Source organism: Eucyclogobius newberryi, unplaced genomic scaffold (genome assembly GCF_026437365.1).
Source record: "Eucyclogobius newberryi isolate DKJ021-1_F unplaced genomic scaffold, fEucNew1.0.hap1 SCAF_8, whole genome shotgun sequence".
Lineage (NCBI taxonomy): Eukaryota > Metazoa > Chordata > Actinopteri > Gobiiformes > Gobiidae > Eucyclogobius > Eucyclogobius newberryi.
The window spans coordinates 15851638-15873450 of NW_027316500.1; the positions used below are offsets into that span (position 1 = coordinate 15851638).

The following is a 21813-nucleotide window of genomic DNA, read 5'->3' on the forward strand; positions in this document are numbered from 1 at the left end:
GGTTAGGTCACTAGCCTCGGCTTCATACGCAGTTTGCAGAAGCCCTTTGAATCTGGGTGACTTTGTAGGAACTCTTCTAGTTGGTTTCAATCACTATTTCAACATTATTAACAATGAACAGAAGCTCTGACATTTGGAGATAGACTTGGATTTTAAAACCATTGCAGGTGAAGTGAAAAGCAAAACAAGAGAAGAACGAGTCTCACATTTATGTTTTAGTTATTGCATATTTGCTATAACACATACAACCATTTTATTCACAGATCAATTGTCAAGCAACAAATACGATTCCATGGTTGGAACATGTGATATCATTTCAAAAACAGGATTTGTTCAAATATATTGATTTGATGTGTGTGCATTTGAGATAAGAAAACCGGTTTGAGGCTGATTGTAATTATCTAGATTCAGTGACCAATTTAAAGCAGTTCATTTGTACTAAGTAAATCATTGACACACAAATCTACTGTAACTTAGACCCGTAATCAAGAAATAACCATATAAAAAGTGGTTAATAGTAGTATTTTCTTGTACAAGATAAAGAGGCAGCGCTATAATTCATTTTTGTCAGAATCCAAAGTCAATTATACACCAGAGGAAGATTGCCAAAAGACATAATAATATTTGACTACTATGGAAAGTATTCAATCTAAATATTCAATCTTTTTCTACTGGACTCTGGAGACGGCGTCATGGATGGACTGTGCTACATAGTCAATGTTTCTGCTTGTCAGGCCACACATGTTGATTCGACCACTGGCCATTAGATAGATGTGTTTCTCCTTCACCATGTACTCCACTTGTCTCGCTATAAAAATGCAAAATTGTAAATATTTATCCAGACAATCTTATGAGTAGACATTATCTGTGAGTTCAGAGTACTTACGGTTGAGGCCAGTGAAGCTAAACATGCCGATCTGGTTTGTGATGTGGTTCCATGTCCCTGGTGTTCCCAAAGCCTGGAGCTTGGCTTTCAGCTGACTCCTCATCAGCAGCACTCTGTCAGCCATGGTCTTCACATTATCCTTCCTTTAACAGACAAGAATAACAAGGTTTCAGAGACAACAGTATCTCACTATAAATGTATACGGCCGGAACAAAATCTCATAGAATAATCCGATAGCATCAAATTGATATCTGATTTTGCTCAAGAGAAACCGTATAAACAAAAACTCCTGGTGACAAGTGTCAGTCAATGAACAGATTTTTACATTTGTATTTGGAAGACAAAATACAATGAATTTTAATATAACGCTTTCAAATTTTATCATTTTCTCTTTCATTTTTGCCTCATTAGTTTTCCTTTTTGCTAACTTTTCCTTGTCAAAACCTGCAACGGCAAGAAATCAAATGACCGAAATCAGATGTTCACATGACATTTAATCATCTGACAACTCCAGAAACAGAAAATCATCCGTTTTTTTATAGTGCATGCAAACATAGCACTGACCATTCCACAAAGAGCTGCGGCGTGTTCAGGGCGGTGGCCACAATGCGTGCGCCCTGAGACGGCGGGTTGGACCACGTCGTCCTCACAATCTTCTCCATCTGAGACAGAATTCTCTTGAGGTTATCTGCATCCCGAGCCACAATCGTCAAGTTCCCCACACGCTCATCTGACAGACAAAATGTACATTATCGCATATACCTGTTATAGGCTTCAAGCATTTTGCCTTCACTCACTGTAAAGGCCGAAGTTTTTAGAAAACGACTGAGCACAAAACATCTCAAACCCCAGGGAAACGAAGTATCGGACAGCCCAGGCATCTTTGTCCAAACTTCCTGAGGCAAATCCCTGGTACGCTGAGTCAAAAAATACAAACAGCTTCCTCCTCTAAAGAAAGAAAAGAAAAAGAAATGTCTTGATTTGGTCTGATGATGACCTCGTGTTATTAGTAACCAATGCTGAGACTGCACTGTGACTTTGTGCATGCATTACCATCATTACTTCAGCTATTTGCATCCATTGTTCCTGTGTGGGATCCGTGCCGGTCGGATTGTGGGCACATGCATGCAAGACAAATATGGAGCGCTCTGGACAACTCTGTCAGAAAAGGAAAAAGAACTTAAAAACGCACACACAGAAAAGTTTAATTCAAATTGAGTTCTTACTTCCAAGTCACCAAGAAATCCCGCTAAATCAAGACCTTTATTTTCAGAATCCCAATACTTGTATGGACGGATATCTTCAAATCCAGCATTGGCAAAAACAGCATTGTGATTTTCTGAAATAGACAAAAAAAAAAAAACATGAACATAATTGTGTGAAAGGTGTTGTGATGGTAAAACTTACCCCATGTTGGTGCTGACACATAGACAGGAGTTTTACTGTTGTTATTTCCATTGTAGAAGCGCCTCAGGAACTCTCCGCCCATTTTTAATGCTCCTGTGCCTCCCAAACACTGAACAGCTCCCACCTGTTCAAATATGTCATCATTATACACTTAATGTCTGTCTGAAATGTCCATCTCAATCATAGTCTTAACACCTCCATTTCTACTACTTGAATAGTCAAAACTAGTGCAATGTGTTGAGTATTCAGTATTCACAAGGTCCCAGATTGATGGTGAATACACTGTTTCTGCCTCAGACATCCAGAGTCTCCTGCCTCTTTTTACAACTCTAGGACTTGTTAGGACACTTACAATGTCCTTTTCACTCTAAATTGAATATGGTGAATTGTCAGAGCACAAACCCTGTTGTCCTTGATGGCAGGGCTGTCGTCTCCCAGGGCAATCTTGGAGGCAGCGGACCTGAACTCAGGCAAACCCAGGATCGGGAGATATTCATGATTTAACTTGTCATCTTCAACAATAAGTTTCTCCACCTTCTTCACCACAGGTAAAACCCACGGCAGACCTTCATCTGTCCTGTAGGCTGTAACAGGCTGATAAGAACAAGCATGCAACAGGCAAAGGAGACAATAAATCAACAAACTGGTTTATGGATGTGACTCATATTAGAGATTATAACCACCACCTTAGCAGGATGTAGGAGATTTCAAGCCTTTTTATTGGGATCAATACTATCTTGTGAGGCGGATGTTTTTGTTTTTTCTCTCATTACAATTGTTTATGAATGATATAAGTGGCTCTACATAGAGAGTGTCCTGGACTTCATGCAATCAGCGGATGACCTTCAGTCCTGCAGGGGATTATCCTCACTATTGACTCACTCTTTGTAAAAGAGCTGACATTAGTTGTACCAAGTCAAATAGGGCATAAACATGGCATGGCAAGGAGCAGGAATCCATGCTACATGAACATTTAGATGTTTGCACGAGTTTTGTCGTAATTTTACGATAATCCAATCAAAGCCCTGAGACTAGGAGATTATTGTGGTTGAAAGCTCAGAGAGCAAGGCACTATTTACGGTGGGTGGTTTCATAACAACACTGATACATTATCAGAAACAATGTGACAATCAGGAGGAAAACGTTTGATAAATGCATTATAGAAGGCAAATGGCCGTAATTGATACTGTGCAAATTGTATCCTATATTGAAAGTCATAGAACTATAGGGGGATGTTATTGTAGCCTATGACGTATACCTATAACGCGTTATTATGCAGCAGGATATAAATGTCAGACACGCAAAATTACATGAAGAAATTGGGAATTATATATGTTTAATCCTACCTCCTACTCCAAGGTTAACTTTTTTCGGAAACTGGTCGTTGTTGAAATCCTGCGATAGTTTGAAGACAGCCACAGGGGCGGCTTGAGGAACTTCACAGAACATGGACATATCTGCAGGTTCAGGATAAGGGGGACGCAGCGGGAGTCTGTTATACGCGCTGGGAGAGATGGGAGAGAGGGGCGCGCGCGGATTGGCTTTGACGTGCCCGCGATGGGTGTGAGCGGATTAACCAATAAGAGGTCTGCATCTGCTGACAAACCAATCCAAGCAGATAGAACGTACGGGTAAAAGTCCGTTCTTATAGGTCTACCACACAGGTGCAATGGACCAATGAGTACAACGGTAGAGTAATGACGTGGTAGACACGCACTTAATGCAGCACCGTATTTGGCCACGAGATGGTGCCACAGCTTTACTGTGGCGCTGACAGAATGATACGGTTGGGGTGATCTGTAGCTAAAGCTTTAATGTGTAAGAGCTTAGTTGTATCTATGTGTGCAAACAGGCTTCTATAAAGGAACCCGACACACTCATTTAAAGCTCCAAACACTTGTCATGTCTGAGCCTGGCCATAGGTCCATCAGAGTTTGAATGAGAACATGTAACAAGCGTTGTGTAAATGACTATGTGCAAAGACTTTCATTTTTTTTGTCCTGAGAAGCCAAGTTGAGTTCTGGTGTAAACACGCTGGCTCCTTGCGTTCTGCACACAGCTGTCTGCAGGACGTCAAGTGGTTGATAAATGAAGGCCAGTCTGCTCTGCTCTAAGGGGGCTTTTGAAAACGCCTGGGAGACGAGACTGGGATGTGTAAGATAAGGATTTCTTTCAGTGTCTCATATTACGTATTTATGTGTCTCTAAGAACAAACGGAAATAAATAAATACATACAAACATACAAAAAATATATATTTGTAAAGAGTAGAATAGTAATAAAAGTATAGTGCTGCTCTGAGGAGCACCACCAGCTTGACCAGGCAGTTTGGATTTAATGTCATAATTGGCTTTAGTGCAGCAGTGGCACTGCTCCTTTTCCAATTAAACATGGAAGATAATCTACAGTAGGCCTACTTTGTCTTTAGGACTCTAGGACTGGAGTGTCAACACTTTCTCTCCCGCCATAGCAAGTTTGAGATGTGCACAGCATAGGCAGCTCTACTGTACAAGCCACAGTTTAAACAGTTGCAGAAAGATCAGGGGCATAGTTGAGAGTGGTTTGACTTTGCATATTCTACAATCCACATGGAGCAAAACGGTATTTGGATGATGAAATCGTCCTCGTGTTCAAATAAACAATGAGCGAATGAAACAAGAGGTGCAATGCAGCTGGTGTAACACAACACATGCAAGCCAAAGTTGTTCAAATTCTGACAAATGTCAGTGCCGTTGCAAGGGCGTTTTGGGGCCCAACACGAAACATCACAAGGAGGGGTTCCAGACAAGCTCCCTCCTTCTTCTCTTTACCTTTGAAATTAAACATATGACAAAGCCGCCTATAAACATTAGTATGGTTCTTCTGCTTTGCAACAATAATGCCACATTTAGATATTGCAGTTGCCATACCCACTGAGGACAGTATGTCAAACAAATTGGGACCACTGATGTCATCATAACTACTGTGGGAAAACTGCAGTCAATAGAGAGACATTTCAATGAAATGCGACTGTAATGAGGCGGTTGTAGCCGAAGGACTGCTCCTCTGGGGGCCCCAGCTGATCAAGGGGCCCAAAGCAATAGTGTGTATTTTAAATACTTCAAATAGTCACCTTAAGGTTGTATTACAGACATCAAACCCTGTTTCTTTAACACATTTGAAGATGGCATGTGGGAATCACTGAGCATTTCTGCTCATGGCTAACAAATATGTTGCATTATTTGTATTGTTGCTTTAAACATGCTCTTGAAGACTTTTAGTTTGTCATCTCATGTTTTGGACCAAAAAAATAAATAACTTTATAACAAACAAAATGACATTAGGATCTCTGCTGCCCTGGACTACCTGTGTTTTGGTTGGGCCCTCTACCGGCTGCAGAGGGAATTACATACAGTTTGATATAAACATTTCGGCGCATGTTCAGCTGCTTGTTTATTTCCTGGTCTTGGAAGGCAGTTGTACTGATTGTGATTAGATGGCAGAAATTCAGAGAATGAGTCTGGCGATTATTTATGGACTCAAAAACAAAAGAGAAGTTTCTCAGAGCCATGTTACAGATCGAGAAAACATCAGTTAGGAGGAGATTCAGAACAGAGTGCTTTTGATGTTCGGAGGAGAGAGGATTTTCTAACCAGGATTCATCAAGTCATCCAATCACTTGCATGAATTAAGCTAAATGCTACTCAGGGTATGTTTTGGATGAGGCAACAATGTTATCCCAGGCTATGTTCAAATACAAACTAAAATATGATTATTATTTGAGATTATACTTAAATTAAAGGCAGCCATAAAATCTGATGTGAATAATCAGAGGAAATCAGACGATTATGCAGTTTAGATCTCATTTCAGTAATCTTAACGCCACAGATTTGATAATAATTAGATTTTTTGTGTGTGACCATAATGACAATGTTCCAACCATTTTTATTACACACACACACACACACACACACACACACACACACACACACCAACAAACCAACCAAAAAATAAATACGTATACCTTAAAGTTATACACCTTAAGGTTCTCCTTCTTGTATCCCTTTTTTTTGAAAAAGCACAATATACTGTATATTGTACATTTTCATGATGCGTCTTAAATATTAATGAATGCCAAACAAAAGTGCATAATTGTTGGGATGTTTACGATTTCTTTTCTTGTGACCTGTGTAATAATCTGAGCGCTGCACTCTTGCTCCACCTGGAACCCCCCACTCCCTGCCTTCACTTTGACAGTAGATGTTTTCATTCTTTCCGACCAGGTGAGGGTGTCTCGTATGTTAGCTATCACTGTCAGCTCTGCAATTATAGGATTTGCGCTTCCAGAACAAGGCTGGGGGCCAAAGCAGGGTTTGCTGCTACATATTGGTGCGACCCCGGGGCCTCGGTCTGTACTGATGTGAGGAATGAGTCAGAGCTGAGACTGACAGGCACTCCCTCCAGCAACACAGTGCCCACAGACAATACATGTCCTATTTAGATCAATACATTAGTCAGCAGCCAAACAGTCAGACATCTCTCCAACATTTGCTCTCATGCACATGGAACATTTACTTTGGCAACTACCTCCATGACATAAATGACTAGTGCCAACAAAGTCCCGTGGTGTTTTCATTCTGCATGCATGCTGTGGGTGCTGATATAGAAGATTGTCATTAAAGGACACAAAGGCACACATTCAGACACAAGTCAGTCACATTCCTGCTGAGGAATCACAGAAACACAAACATGAGCGTGTGCACACACATTCCCAGGGCCATGCTGCCGTTCTGCTCACATGTTACGCTGGCCTCTGCCGCTTTGGGTCACAGCTCTGTGGTGAGTGACCACCTTTTTAGCTTCCCGCCCTGTTTGTTTTCCAAGACAATGTCATCAATTCTCTAACAAGAAGCTAGACGTAGCAACAACAGAGCGCACAGGACCTCCCTGTCCCTCCCTCTGTAGTGCACTGACAGATGAAGCGTCCAGGCTACACATCAGAGCAGTCTATGTCTGACAACATTCCACATCCACTGTGTTTTCTGTACACTTGGCCAGTTCAATTCCTGACTTCCATTTCATACTTATATATTTGTATGCTGAAGTTACTTATCTTTTCACAAACCACAAATAAAATGACGTTGCTGATTTTTTACAAGCCATGGGTGTCCACTAACAGGCAAAGTTGTTTTTGGGCAGCCCAGCTTTTGTTTTTCCCCATACCTGAATCTTTTAATTTTGGATACACACACTTTTGGAAAAGGCCACCCTTCAACACAGTGCCAAAGTTTGAAGGTCAGAGTCAGTCATTCTCATTTCTTGAATGTGTGCAATTGCTTTTGGGGACCTACGTGTATTGCAAAACATTCAAAATTTAAGATGTGTTATTTAATGTCCATATCTCCCTGCAAGCATATTGCTTACATCCAAAATAAATGTATGAATAAATGGGGAAAAAGAAGAGGGAAAAAACATCACAAAATATATTTCAAATATGGTCAAATTACAATGCATTTACACCAGTGCCCCTCCATGTCTGGATCCAGAATACACACTTTTCCTCTGTATGAAAATACAGAGATATATAATTTTTCAGGCAAGCCAAACACAGCATAATAAAGTAAACAGGAGAAAGCCCCACATCACATGGAGTTAAGTCCACCACCCCTTGGTCGTTATCTCTATGAGCCTGTGTGGAAGCAGAGAGGATAAGCATATTTAGGTTGCATGCTTCCTCTCGAGCTGCATTCCCAACACCGTAGATCACAGTCATCACACCCTCCTGTTAGGCTCACATATACAAACACACACCTGCTGGAGCAAGGCCGTCTGGAAGAGAATTACAACAGGCTAATTTATAGCACCCAAGGGAGGCCAAAGGGCAGGGAACCCAGACCGGCCTAACCAAGTTCACTTCCTCTGTTCATGGTCCCAGCGATAGACTCCACAATGAAACACCAATAACCAATAAACAAATTAAGACATCGTTTTTTGCCTTCTAAAAAGCAACACGTTTACCTTCATCTTTAGCTGTTGTTTATGTGAAACGTGGGGAACTCAAGGTAAGTGCATGAGAACAAGATTGAAATAGAAATCATTTGTGGGGCTCGCCTCCATGGCCTCCTGATTTCCTCTGGTGAGAAGCCTCTGTCATCCGTCACTCGAGCCCAGGCAGCGGCACAATAGCAGCGTCTGGGCCCTGGCTACTGACACCATCACACTGGGATGCTGATAAGACTTACCTTCCGGGACATGGAACAACTAAGAGCGGCTACAGACACAAAGCGGTTTGGGCTTTTGCATCGCCTCGCCAAAGGCTCAAGGAAAGGACATGGAACTAAATGAGACTTGCACTTTTAATGGAAGTAGGTTTCCTCTTTTCAAGGTCTTTAACAAATTGTAGCTGTTCTCATTATGAAAGTTGGTCTTGAGGGATGATCATCACTGTAGCATTTTTTTTTATCTATTAATTTGTTTTCTTAAGTAAGGACATTTTCCTTTTACTCAAATGTATGTCACTGATACTTCTGAACTTAAACCAAGCACTCACTGAAAGCAAAGCAAGTGTCATTTAATAAAAACAATCTTGTAAGTACTTAAGCTAAAAATAATAAAGATAATAATTATAACAAATAATCCTTGCTCCGAGAGTGGCTCTTAAATTATATCAATACTCTATCATTCCAATAATAGGTTATTATTCCATTCTGACAAAAGTTATGTCATGTAATGTAATAAGACTAAAATCCTAACAATGGCAGGGAAACCAGTCACATGGACCTACAAATGGACTAACCTAACCATTTACACCTGCCCTTCTGGAAAAAGACACTGCTTCAACAAGTTGGAGTGCCACATATAGGGAGTGAAAGGAGACATGAAGAAACATGCCAAAGTCTTTATAGTAACACACTAAATACATTGGCCAACATTCATGTAATTTAAAGTATAATCGTTTATAACAAATATAAAGTCTATAACATTTAGTAGGTGACATCGGGCTCAATAATAAAACGGATCTCGGGCTCAGCAGTTCTGTGGCCTATCAGCGTTGACCTCTAATGGGGGTTTGACCTTACCCCGCTTATCACTGATTTTGAAATGAAGATGATGTATTGGAGAGTCACATCCAGCATCGAGTAGCTCCTTGACACTCGCCGAGAGTCTGGGTTTTGTTACAGGCAGGAAACAGACTCTTCCGCTCCGTAAACACGCTCCTCCGCCGAACACTTTCGGGGCGGCCGGTGGCACGCGAGACGCCACTGACGGTCAATGGATAAGGCCCGCGCTCTGGACGCAGTCAAGCCAAACGTGTTGTTGCCATGTTACAGGCCTATAAACAACTGTTAAAATGTGTCCCTTAAATGTTACAAATCACGTATATAACTATAGCATATGCAAATACAATTATCGTGTAAAAAATATATATTAATCTAACATTTAAGCCACATTTGTGAATGTCAAAAAGTTGTAGCCACACAAAAAGATAAGCGTAAAAGGTTTTTATAATATTTAAGCCCAATTTAAAACATCTTCGTGTCAAGTGACTGAAAGTAGTGTCTATTGTTCTTATGATTATGATTGTGATTATGATTGTCATTATGATTATGAATAGTATGATTATGATTATTGTTATTGTTATTATTAGTAGTAGTAGTAGTAATATTATTAGTGTCGAAACTGAAGCGATGATTGGGAGATCTGCCTGGTTCCATGAGAAACCACCTATACAATACCGGTATAGGCTATATTAAATTATTCACTATAATTTATAGTGAAGACAAAACTGAGTGTCAGAGAAGATTTGTGCTCAAGCTCTGGCTTCTGCTAGCTACTACTAAAGGATTAACACAGACACAACAATAAATGATATACGAAATCTCATGGCTGGGCCTGTGTTGTGTTACTGGGACACACAGAGCGTATGAAGACGGCAGAGCGGACCCTCCCTGAAAAGCGCGTCACTGGGAGAGGGCAGCATCTTGGCTGACCCAGCTTTTTCAGATCACTGCACTGAGCCGACCAAACGGGATACACCTCTCTATTACACACTCACGCAAACAGATGAGCAACTGAAGGTGGACCTTATTCAGCTGATGCAGAGCCGGTCTGGTGGTGCATAACGGCATCGCGCCTGGACAGCACGTTACATGTTTGGGCATATTCGCGCCACCTGGATACACCGCTCAAGAGCTTGTAGCAGTTGGACTGAATCTTCCTTGTCTTTTCTATGTAGTGGATGTAACAATGATCCCCAGTCCAATCATATCCACCACGCCTTTCTCTGTAAAAGACATCTTGAAGTTAGAGCTGCAGCAGCAGTCCCAGCACCAACTGCAGCTGATCTCGTGCCTGGGTCTCTCTGGAGCGCTGGCTCAGCCGGGCCCCTTCATGAACAGACCGATCCGGTCGCACTCACCTCCATCCTGCATGCTTGCCTCCAGGAACAGCCGGAGTCCCAACAGCCCCAGCCTGTCGGAGTGTGACGATCGCATGTCTTACCTGAGCGCCGTCAACACACAAGAGTCTGCGCTGTCAGTGGATCTCTTCTCCAACCCGGGAAGCAACCGCACACACTCCACCGAGCTGCAGCTTGACATAGAGCAAGAGGAAATAGATTTAAGTAAGTAAGACACTTTTAACTCATTTACATAAATTGTATTACTAAACAAACGCTTATTTTGGTGGTAAAATTATTTAAGCCTATAGGCCTGAGTCTATAGCCTCTTCGGCAAGCATACATGTGGAATATCCTTAAATTGCCCTGAATATAACAGTGTAGGCATGTAGATGAATACAAATATGTAAACGCATTGATTTTGAATAATTCAGAATTTGTGCCTTGCAGCTTGTTTGTTTGACGCCTGCTCCACAAGCTGCAAGGCACAAATTCTGAATTATTCAAAATCAATGCGAGTAGTTATTTGTTCTTTTCTTCTGTATCTACCTCTGTATCTACCTGCGTTGCATCAATGAAATTTCCCCATGTGGGACAATAAAGGAATATCTTAGCTTATCTCATCTTAACCTGGAGTGCTTGGTTTGGGTTCATATTTTATATTTTCTCCTTTTAATTTGTATTTATTTTTTGCATTGTCTAAATTAATGCCTTAAAAGCAACAACCCGCTTTTAAGGTACATGTTTGGATATAAATACTATGACTTTCCTCTATAAATTATTTTCCTGTGAAGGAATTTTTTTTGTCGTTTCAGTGGTGATTAGATCAATAAAATAGCCCCATTGCGCATTTCCCTTTTTAATATAGGCCTAAGCTATATATATATATATATATATATATATATATATATATATATATATATATATATATATATATATATATATATATATAGTGTGTGTGTGTCCTGGCGTTTTTGTTGCTAACAATTGAAACAATGCATCTGGTTCGTCCAATTATATGTCCATATCAAATAAATAAATACATATAATTACAACCAGGCAATAAAAATATAAATAAATTAAAATTTAAATGTTGGACCGATACAATAAAGAAAGAAACAACGCTTTTGAATATGGCCAAGACACATATAGTGCATTCAGACGCGCTGGAGACGCCAGTGAGGTACCGATGTAAACTGTTTGTCTCTGTTCCACAGAATGCTGCGGAGCGCTGCCCACGGACACCGATGACCCAGACCCAGAGAAGCCTGTCTCAAAGCAGCCGCGCACCCGGAGGAAGCCGCGCGTCCTCTTCTCGCAGGCGCAGGTGTTTGAACTGGAGCGCAGGTTCAAGCAGCAGCGCTACTTATCCGCCCCAGAGCGGGAGCACCTGGCCAGCTCCCTGAAGCTCACGTCCACACAGGTTAAAATATGGTTCCAGAACCGGCGCTACAAGTGCAAGCGGCAGCGGCAAGACAAAACTTTGGAGATGGCAGGTCACCACCACCATGCACCGCCACCTCCACGCAGAGTGGCCGTGCCAGTGCTGGTACGGGACGGGAGGCCGTGTGTCGCGGGCTCGCAGAACTATAACAGCTCGTACCCACCGTACACCTACACTTACCCGACATACAGCTACAGCAATGCAGTCTACACAAACAGCTACTCCTGCACTTACTCCAGTTTACCCACGCTGCCGCCAGTCAACACAACCACCGCCTTCATGAGCCTGGGGAACCTGGGGAACCTGGGACAGACCCAGACCCCACAGGGGCCAGTGGTCCCGTCATGCCAAGGATCTCTACAAGGAATCCGGGCCTGGTAGCGCACGCACCAAGCATGAACTATTTTGAACTAGTCACAGACGCGAGCATGTTGGCCTTTATGTCCATATTTAGGGGAAACAATAGTGTTAAATAAGTATTAATTTGTGACTGAACAAAAGACGATCAACTGACACGTTTACGCCAGGGCCCATGACCCTCAGACTGAGCCATGATGCGCACCTTTCTCTGAGCCAAGAAACGGCGGGGTTATTCTGTTTTGTTTTTTGATATTACAAGCAAGAGAAGTTACAAAAACGACAAATATGACTTTATGGAGACATGAAGTGTAACCCTTTAACCAAATAATAAAATATTCTGGCCAAGAAGGCCTTGTGATGTGATAGGTTATTTTGTTTTATTTTGCATGCAGTACTGGCTGAAAAAGCATTATCAAATGTAATATCAAAATTAATTGGCGGCCAAAACACTAATGGGCTATTTCTGTGTGTGAGCATGCCCGCGTGTTTTATTAAATAGCCTAAACAAAATAAACTACTCAAGTGCTTTTGCGTGGGAGACATGGGGAAAACGCAGGCCAATAAGAACTTATTGTAGTTGGTAGGAGGAAACTGCTATCCATAAATCTCTGTGATGGCCTCAAACGTTAATGTTTAGTTTAGTTAGTCTCAGACGAACATTAATTTTCTGTGAGAAAACTTGTGGGGAACTTTAGAGGGACAAGATCCAGAAACAGATGATTCTAATGGCCGGTCAACGTTTAGAGATGGACATAAACCAGACAGTCTCATCCTCAGGACTCACATGGGGAATAAATGCACACATGGGCCTACATTACACCCACAGAAACTCCCGCTTTGTGTCGCTAAAACAGCTTAAAGAATAAGGCCATATGTGCTCACGGTTGGGACAGGTCACTAATGGTTCTGATCAACTTGGGCGAACCGGCCTATAATATAAATAATAACATTATAGTAATATAATTTTATATGATTTGCATGATAGGAAATGATATGGTCCGGGCTATATGCTATGCAATATGCTTAATATTGCAAAGCATGCCTATTCCCATTGTGGAATAAATGTAAACGTTCTTTTACCTTATATAATAGTCTCTAACACGTGCACTAATTGGCTTAAAACAAACATGCCCTGGGCATGGCTGAGGAGAACACACTATTAATGGAGATAAATGGAAACGTCAACAAAGTGTTTGTCTGAGACTGCAGGGATGGCTTCACTGACCATTTCCTGTGGCTCCTGCAGCGCCGGTAGGACATACCTGGTGTCAGCGTTAAGTGCTGCGGAGTCACTAGTGTAAATAGTGCTGGCGACAGCGCGGCGATGCCCGAGGACGCAGCCTGGACATGGCTTCTCTCTGACAGGCTGTGATCACTATCTACCACTTCCAAAGATAGTGCTCACACAGTCGTTTGCGCATAGACGTGGTCTTAAGCACTCCAGAGGACCAAATGGCCCTCCGCAGATCTAGACAAAAAGAAGAAAAGTAACAGACAAAGGGGAAAAATCTCTCTTTCCATGCATTAGCCTATTAGACTTGTTATTATTATTGTTATTATTATCATTACTATTATTATTAGTATTAGTATTATTATTATTATTACCATGCACATATGTGAATATTATGAATACTATGTGAATATTTATATGAATATTTGTCCACAAAGTGGCGCTGTTGAACTGCTGCTCCAAACAGTCTGTAGTTTGATGACATCTGTTTGCTGAAGGTTGTGTGTGACACATAAGAAACAGTGTCGCCTGGCTCTTCAGTGAGGTTCAGACTGTCAGACCTTTGCGCAAAAACGCTAAAACCTGATTCCTCATTGTAAAGCTATATTTCCCATAGCCTACATTTTCTTACCTGCCCATCTCAAAAAGAGGCACGTGCAGTTGGGCGGAACAAAGGAGGGTCTTATGACATTGCAAGCCAATAAAAACGCTGGATGGAGTGGCTATTAGCCTATACCTAGATTATTTTAATAGACTTGACAACTTTCATCCTGCAAGAGAACATCCTTTTAGTCACGACAACTATTCACTGCAAACTAAAAAAAACGAGACATTACTGCCACTCCATGACGTTGACCTTTTCAACATTTTCGATCAAGCACATCCTTTCTCCTGATCATGAAGTTGGGAAGAAGACACCGGAAGACGGTGCGGACAAATTTCAGGGCTGCATCGAGAGCAGTTTGCCTTGTTCACACGCGGTCCGCAGGTTCATCACCACAGAAGCTGCTGCCGGTGCCTGCAGCCGAGAGGCCGCGCCACAGGACGCACACGCAAACAGTGAGTAGACCAGTCTTAAGCCGGTCCATTCCGTTTAGATTGTTGGATATAATTGCATTGAGCAAATCTGCCCAGCATTGTCCTAGATTGCACAGCCAGTTGATAAAGCTGCCATGGTTTCATTTGGTTTCATTTTTGACTCATTTTTGACCCCCGGCATTCTTCTGTGTGTATTAGAGTTTGAATTATCGTCTGGGAGGCTTCAAGGTGGAGAGCATCGCGGAAACATGCTTATTGCATCCGCGGAAGTACAATCCAAGACAGGATCCAAGAAGCGCTCCAGAGCGGCCTTTTCCCAGGCGCAGGTGCACGAGCTGGAGCGCCGCTTTAACGCGCGGCGCTACCTCTCCGGACCTGAACGGGCCGAAGTAGCAGAGGCCTTAAAACTCACAGAGACTCAGGTGAAGATCTGGTTTCAAAACCGGAGGTATAAAACCAAGCGGCGGGAGACCGTGACCGAGCTGTGCGCGTGCTCACCCTGGAGAGTGGCGGTCAGAGTGTTGGTGGGGGACCACCAGTGTCAAGAGGCGCACATGTGGACCGTGCCAACGCACGCGCACCTGCACGCTCAGGTTGACCAGTGCCACCAGTTTCACCAGTGCGCGCACTGCTGCCCCAGGACCTGGAATCCTGAATGGGTTCTAAACTCTAGGGGGATGTTTTGATTGATTTTCTTAATTGCTCATCGGTTATGGTGTGTTCTATTTGACCTACGCATGTATCTTTAGTCAGTCTGATAAACCTTTTAATACAGGCCTAATTCTAGATTGCGGCATTAAAACCGCATTATGCATGTCTTGAAATAGAGTGAAACAGAGTTTATGTTGGCATGGGTGCATCTGACCCGGGGCTATTCCCAAAATGAAATTGTATTATTATGATTATCATATTATATTATAATTATTTTTTATTTTATTATTATTATTATAATTATTATTATTATAAATCTGCCTTGAAGGTTTGAATAGAGCAGACAAAAACTTTTTGTATTAACCTAAAAGTGTTTTATAATGTCACAAAAGTTGAAGATATAAAGGGGTTGTAACTTCATGTGAAATAATTGGAATCATATTCAAGTGTTCATGACAGTGTGAAAATCATGCACTGCCAGCAAATGTTATGCCTCAAATTAATACATTTCAAGTTCAGAAAACATTCTGACTCTGACAACACCAAAACTAAATTTTAAAGAATATTCAGCATATTGGTTTGTTTGTTCACTTTCCAACAGCCCACTAGGAGTATTTAAAAAAACGTGTTATCAGCCAAAAAAAAACTTAAGTTTTCTCCACAGCACAAATTCAATTTGTAAACGTATATTTGAAGTCTTTATAACAATGGATTATTCCTAATTATTTTCAAACTGTTTTCCCTTATATATTTAACAACACATGTATTATTTACCATATTTAAATAAATACAACTAATAGTTAGTGTAAGAATTGTAAAGAACATTATTCTTGAAATGTTGCATTTCGTAGAACCATGTATAAACTTCATCAGACAGACTACAAACAACAACACAAATGTCTGTTCACCCAAATCAAAACCTATGTATAAAACTTAACAAAGCATCTAATCACAATAGAGTCAGTGGAGCAATTATTTCCTGTTGTTTTGAGCAGTGAGAGGAATGTTGAGGGTGAGGTTTGTAAAATGACAGTTCGTACCGATCCGCGCTTGGCTTTGAAACCAACATCTATTGACAGTACTTTCTCACAGGTTTGCTGATATTATGCAATCATTTCCGATGAACCTTTTGTGTCAGGAATGAATGTCTCCAGAGGCCCGTTCATTATACTCATGGTATCTTAATAAAAGTGCTGCCTGCTTTGAGACAATATGACATTGTACATTCAAAACTCTATAGAAAACATCTCAGGAAGCATCTCCAACTGTTAGATACAAGACAAGAAATGTTTTGAATCTTTTGACAACACAAGTAGAAGTGTGTTTTCCAAATGCATTTGCTGCACTCTTAATCCTACCCAGAGGACTAAATGACTACAGAAACTATTAGTAGATGGTATCAGAGTTTGGAGGAATGTAAACATTTACAGTAAAAGTATAAGACATGGGCTTCCCTTGGGCAGCACACATCCATCAGCGTGACCCCATCATGATATGCATTATACTGTTGTACACAACATGAAAGACACAGAGAGGCTAATTTTATGAAACGTGTTGATGAATAATCTAAATGTTAATCCTATTGCTATGACAAGAGATATTTTCTTAAACTACCGCACCACAAACTCTCTTAGGCCTGTGCTCCTCAAAGTCATGTGACTCAATTACTGGTAGTTACAAACAGCCTTTTTTTGTGTTTTTATTTTTGTAAGCAGTTTTTACAGTGTCTGAATTTTAGAAAGGTCCCTATAAATAAATTGTGCCAGAATACTTTTTTTTCCTCCACTTTTTTGTAGTCTTAAATTATGTGTCATACTGAATCAAGTTGCTATAATGTACTGTTTTATTCTGGATAAGATACATTTTATAAAAATACTAGAATACTAAAATATTCTGAACAAACACTTGGTTCTGTATCACTTGCCAAGTCCTGCTAGGCAGAGGTGTTGGTGCTGTGTGCAAACAACCTTGGCTTCTCCAGGTCTGTGTTAGTGGGAGCAGGGGCAGAGGTCAGAGAGGGGATTATAGGGGACAGGGGGGTGAGCCCACCCGGAGTCCAGGCACAGAACCACCGTCTGCACTGTCCATTAGGCGAGCTTTACCAAGGAGTTTGAGGGGATTTGCCTATTAGGAAAAATAGCACAAAAAGAAGACGTATCTTCAGTGAAGATATCATCTAAATCAGTGGTTCCCAAACTTTGGTATAGGTATCCCCAGGGATCCGCAGGGAGAGTTTTAGAGAAAAAACAAAACTTCCAATATTGTCTTTAGCTGATAAGAATTTGTATTATTTGGATCTCAAAGACCAGTCTAAATACTTTGATTGTGGAGTACATGCTTAATACTCAGTATGTACTAATCAGACATTGTATGTGTGCAGCATCCGCAGACATTTTCTGCAAGTGTGTCGAAGGGATACGACCACTGATCATCAAAAGTCATCAGTGAAAACCACTGATCTAAATGATTGTGTTATTGTGTCTACATTCTTGAGACATTTAAAATAAAGTGTCTAGTCCAAGATGCAGACTTGTGAGATGAAAATACAGTATATTTTTTAGCATTTTAACACATCTTAGACTTAGATTAGCAGGGTGTATCACAGTATTCTTTATGAAAAAATTGCTAAGAGGAAAACAAAGGCACAGTATCCAATCTCCAGCTGCTGTGTCACTCTGGAGCCACTAAGTCTGTGCAGTGAAGTGCCTTAAAAGTGACTGGCCAACACAGCTGTCAGTTACCATTTTATACAGGGCTCTATGAAAAGAGAGGTGATAGTATTCTGAAGGTCCCTAAGCTAGAAAACAGAGCAGGGCTGAGCTTTCCCTGAGTCCACTTGAACCACTGTACGCCTGAAAGGTTATTATGGAAAGTGATGCCCCATCCTGAACCATAAGATCCTGCCTACCGCAGCTTTAAGTACCTCGGAGGTTAAACTTGAAACCTATGCTTTTCAGTGTGTGGCTGGGAACTTCCCTTTGAAACTATTTAGCACCTTTACAGGTAATACGTTCATATATGAGGCTATTTCAAACTTTACGCATAATGTTAAATAGATACTTTACCTCCCTCAGAGTCCGCTTTACACATCCCACTCCTGCATAGACAGTAGCACACGTACTCCCAAATGCGGTGGAGTTTAAATGTTTTAATTAGCGTTGATAGGAGGAGATAAGAAGCGCCCTGAACAGCTCATATCAGAAAACTGAAAAAGAAGTAAGGCTCCACCATGGGCTCCACTTACATCTCTCAAACCTCCCCACGATGGTTCCTGCTCTGTTCAAGTCAATCCAGCAGTTTTGGCAGACTCTAATTACATTTATCCCCACAAACTCCTTCATGGTATTTAAATCCTTTGATAATTATGTTTATAGTCCTCATTATGATAAACAGCATATCTGGAGCGTCTTGTAAAAGCTTGTAGATATTCAGAAATGTATGCAAACGTTCTACACTTATAGAGGCAGCAGGAAATAAAAAAATACAGAAGGGCTTCCAAATGTAATATTTTGTACCTGTTAATTATTGCATTTTTATCCATTTCAACAATTCCGAGGCACGTCAAAGTCATTAAATGCCGCTATATATATAAAATAAAACTCTTTCTCACCCTCCGCGGGCGGTCTCTATTTATCCCCCTTCAAGCTTGGGTGTGGGAGCCTGGGAGCTTGAGCGTTCTGCTGTGTTCTGCAAAAAAATAAAAAAATAAAAATAAAACCCATTTAAATCTGGACCAGTTAATGTCGACCGATGCTCGAAGGCATAGCACTAAGTTTCTTGACAGGAAGGAAGACAGCTTTCTTTCAAGATCAAGTTCAAAGGGCAGGAGGCCTGCTTCTTCCCCAGTGTCCCTGACTGCACCTGTGTTCATCACACACACACACACACACACACACACACACACACACACACACACACCAATGTGTCCCCACAGTCTGTGTTTGTGCAAAGTGTTGGGTAGAGAATGACCTTGCTCTCCTTTAGTCCAACATGTGACAGAAGGAAGAGCAGAGCAGAGAAAGTGCTGCACACCTGCACTGATGTGAAACAATACTGCAGTTCATCACACTTCACTCCCAAAGGCCTCGGGCATCATTAGACAAGTCTGTGTTTAGGTTTGAGGCCTTTGATCATGATTGAATTAGCCTCAAGTATGTTTCTGTCTGTGACTGACCCAACCTTCTGCAACAATGGAAGTAAATTTGTCCAAAAAATTACTTTTTTGATCATTTGAGGTTGGCATCCTCAGATGATTTTGCCTGACTTTGTTCATCTGACTTACGTTTTCACTTTTCTTATAACACATTTATGGTGAATATTTATTTATCTAATTTTGTAGAAAGAGAAAGGATCACGTGTCAAACAGTTATGCAAACTTGACGTGCAGCTGTTTTTTTGGCCTCTGTTGTAAGAGTGAATATGTATGTGTTCATAATTACCTTAAAGCCTTGATGTTGGCGGTGGGAAGAATCTCTTCTCTCCAACTTGTTCTGGTAAGTGTTGACAGGTCATCTCCCCCGCATCATTGCTCTGTACAGCACGAGCGGAGACATTCAAGCCACGACTGGTAGAGTAAGCTACATGTGCAAAGCGTTGTTTTAGTACAAGACTTATAATAGAATTCCTATTTAATCACTTGGAGCACAGAAAGTAAAACATGAGACAAGATATTGACGGATGAGTCTTAGTAATTGAAATTGATAAGGATACAATCTACCTGAAAATGTCAATTAAACGGGATATACAGACTGTTTTGAGAGCCCAGATAAAAGGAGATGGTTACATATGGAAATGGGAACTAGCTGGCAGTGGTGACTTGTGAAAAGCACAATATTTATTTTAGCAATGTGGCATATAGGAGAAAGACAGCTGAAAGGTAAGTGTTCCAGTATCACGTTGGTTTCACACCTCATGAACAGGTGTCGGAGAGAGAGAAAATACTTGATATTCACTCTTAAAACTTTTATATTGAACCTTATTAGGCATTATCTGCAGTAAACTGGTCTGAGCTGTGGTTCTGCCTGGTGCAGTCTAAAGCCTGGAACAGACAAAAGAAGGTTAACTAATCAAAGAAACAAAGAGGTAAGTTATACTTGGGCTGCATCCCCTGAAACATAAACAGTTAAATAAATCTAAATGCAGCAGTGACCCACAGTAAAAGCCTGTAAAAACATGTACAGAGACAGAAGCCTGAACTCTGCAGTGAAGCAGTTTAACCTCTAGTCTTTCATCTGAAATAAGAAATGTTTAAAGTTTGAATTTCAATCTTTCACATGAAGCACATATCACAACTTCAAGTTGTCTTAACCTTCTTAAAGAATATGCAAGAAAATATGTAAAAGAGAAAAGATTTACATTTAGATCTGTTAACTATTAGGCCTTTCACCAGTAGCGTTGGCTAATGCACATTTGTGGTGGGAAAATATTCAAAATAAATACAGCTGACAACTCACATTTGTTATAAATACAGTAAAATAGTTCAAATGATTCTCCCAAAAAAATGACAGGCAGGAGCTCAGTGGCAGAGAGCTTGTCTTCTGATCCGAGGGTCCTGCTCTTGATGTAAACATCCTTGGTAGAGCGGTCAGATCCACTGGCCCACAGTCATGTGTCCTTGGGCAAGACACTTTGCCCGCCTCGCCCTAGTGTCTGCACACACTGGTGTGTGACTGGGTCCTTTAGCGTAGTGCTATAAAAAGACACTTTATTTAAAAACTGTTATCTTCAGTGTTGTTGTCTGTTGCTGTGGAGCTGTGTGAGGGTTCTATCTGAAGGGAAAAGGTTCTACGTGGTGAGTGAGAATGGCTGTGAAAGAACCTTTTACTGAAAGGATTCTATCTGGTCTGACGAGAACCTTTTTGACATGAGTAAAATGTTTTTGAGCCTCATAGAACCTTTTGTTTTAAGAGCGTATTGGAGGCTTGTACCAATCACTATTTCATGCTTGTTGGTGCAAATAACACTTGGTCTAAAATATGAAGAGAGAATGACAAGAAAATCTAAACAGAGTCATAAATGCAGTTATAAACAGCACCGGAGCGAATGAGGCAGTCCTTCAAGTACTCACATTCCTAAGTACCCACAGCGTAAGCTGTGTTTGTGTGCAATAGAGCTTTACAGAGCTTTTGTGCTTGGACTTCAGGCTTGATAGAGGATTACAATAAATCCTATACAGCAAGGGTATACAAATGTATTACAGTAGCTTTTGATCAAAGGAGCATATAATCCTATAGTCATCTCGTCCAAATGTACGTTATTTGAATAGGTTTTTACAATTTAGCTCACCTTCTTTTTCAGTAAATATATTTTTTTCCAGCCTTGAACGAGTAAGTTGTAAATTCCTAGAATAGGAAGCTGACAGGTCATATTCTCAGGTGAAGTCATTTTATTAGTAGTGGTACTAATTAGTAAGTAGAATGTT

At 41.0% G+C, this 21813-nt stretch overlaps 3 protein-coding genes across 3 annotated transcripts; 2 read left to right on the forward strand and 1 right to left on the reverse strand.

Annotated features, from left to right (window-relative positions):
- Positions 1–668: 668 nt before the first annotated feature.
- On the reverse strand, positions 669–3820 carry got1 (glutamic-oxaloacetic transaminase 1, soluble). Its single transcript, XM_072436297.1, has 9 exons — positions 3640–3820; positions 2696–2877; positions 2294–2417; positions 2113–2225; positions 1940–2044; positions 1684–1834; positions 1451–1616; positions 887–1029; positions 669–808 (listed from the first exon to the last, which is right to left on the reverse strand). The coding sequence occupies exons 1-9, from the start codon at positions 3746–3748 to the stop codon at positions 669–671; spliced, it is 1233 nt and encodes a 410-aa protein (XP_072292398.1). The 5' UTR covers positions 3749–3820.
- Positions 3821–10261: 6441 nt separating this feature from the next.
- nkx2.3 (NK2 homeobox 3) lies at positions 10262–13321 on the forward strand. Its single transcript, XM_072437547.1, has 2 exons — positions 10262–10893; positions 11886–13321. The coding sequence occupies exons 1-2, from the start codon at positions 10518–10520 to the stop codon at positions 12491–12493; spliced, it is 984 nt and encodes a 327-aa protein (XP_072293648.1). The 5' UTR covers positions 10262–10517; the 3' UTR covers positions 12494–13321.
- A 1026-nt stretch (positions 13322–14347) lies between these two features.
- Positions 14348–15427, forward strand: nkx3.3 (NK3 homeobox 3). The gene is made up of 2 exons (XM_072437275.1): positions 14348–14762; positions 14940–15427. Exons 1-2 carry the CDS (start codon positions 14549–14551, stop codon positions 15425–15427), a joined length of 702 nt encoding a protein of 233 aa, XP_072293376.1. The 5' UTR covers positions 14348–14548.
- The last annotated feature ends 6386 nt before the right edge of the window (positions 15428–21813 follow it).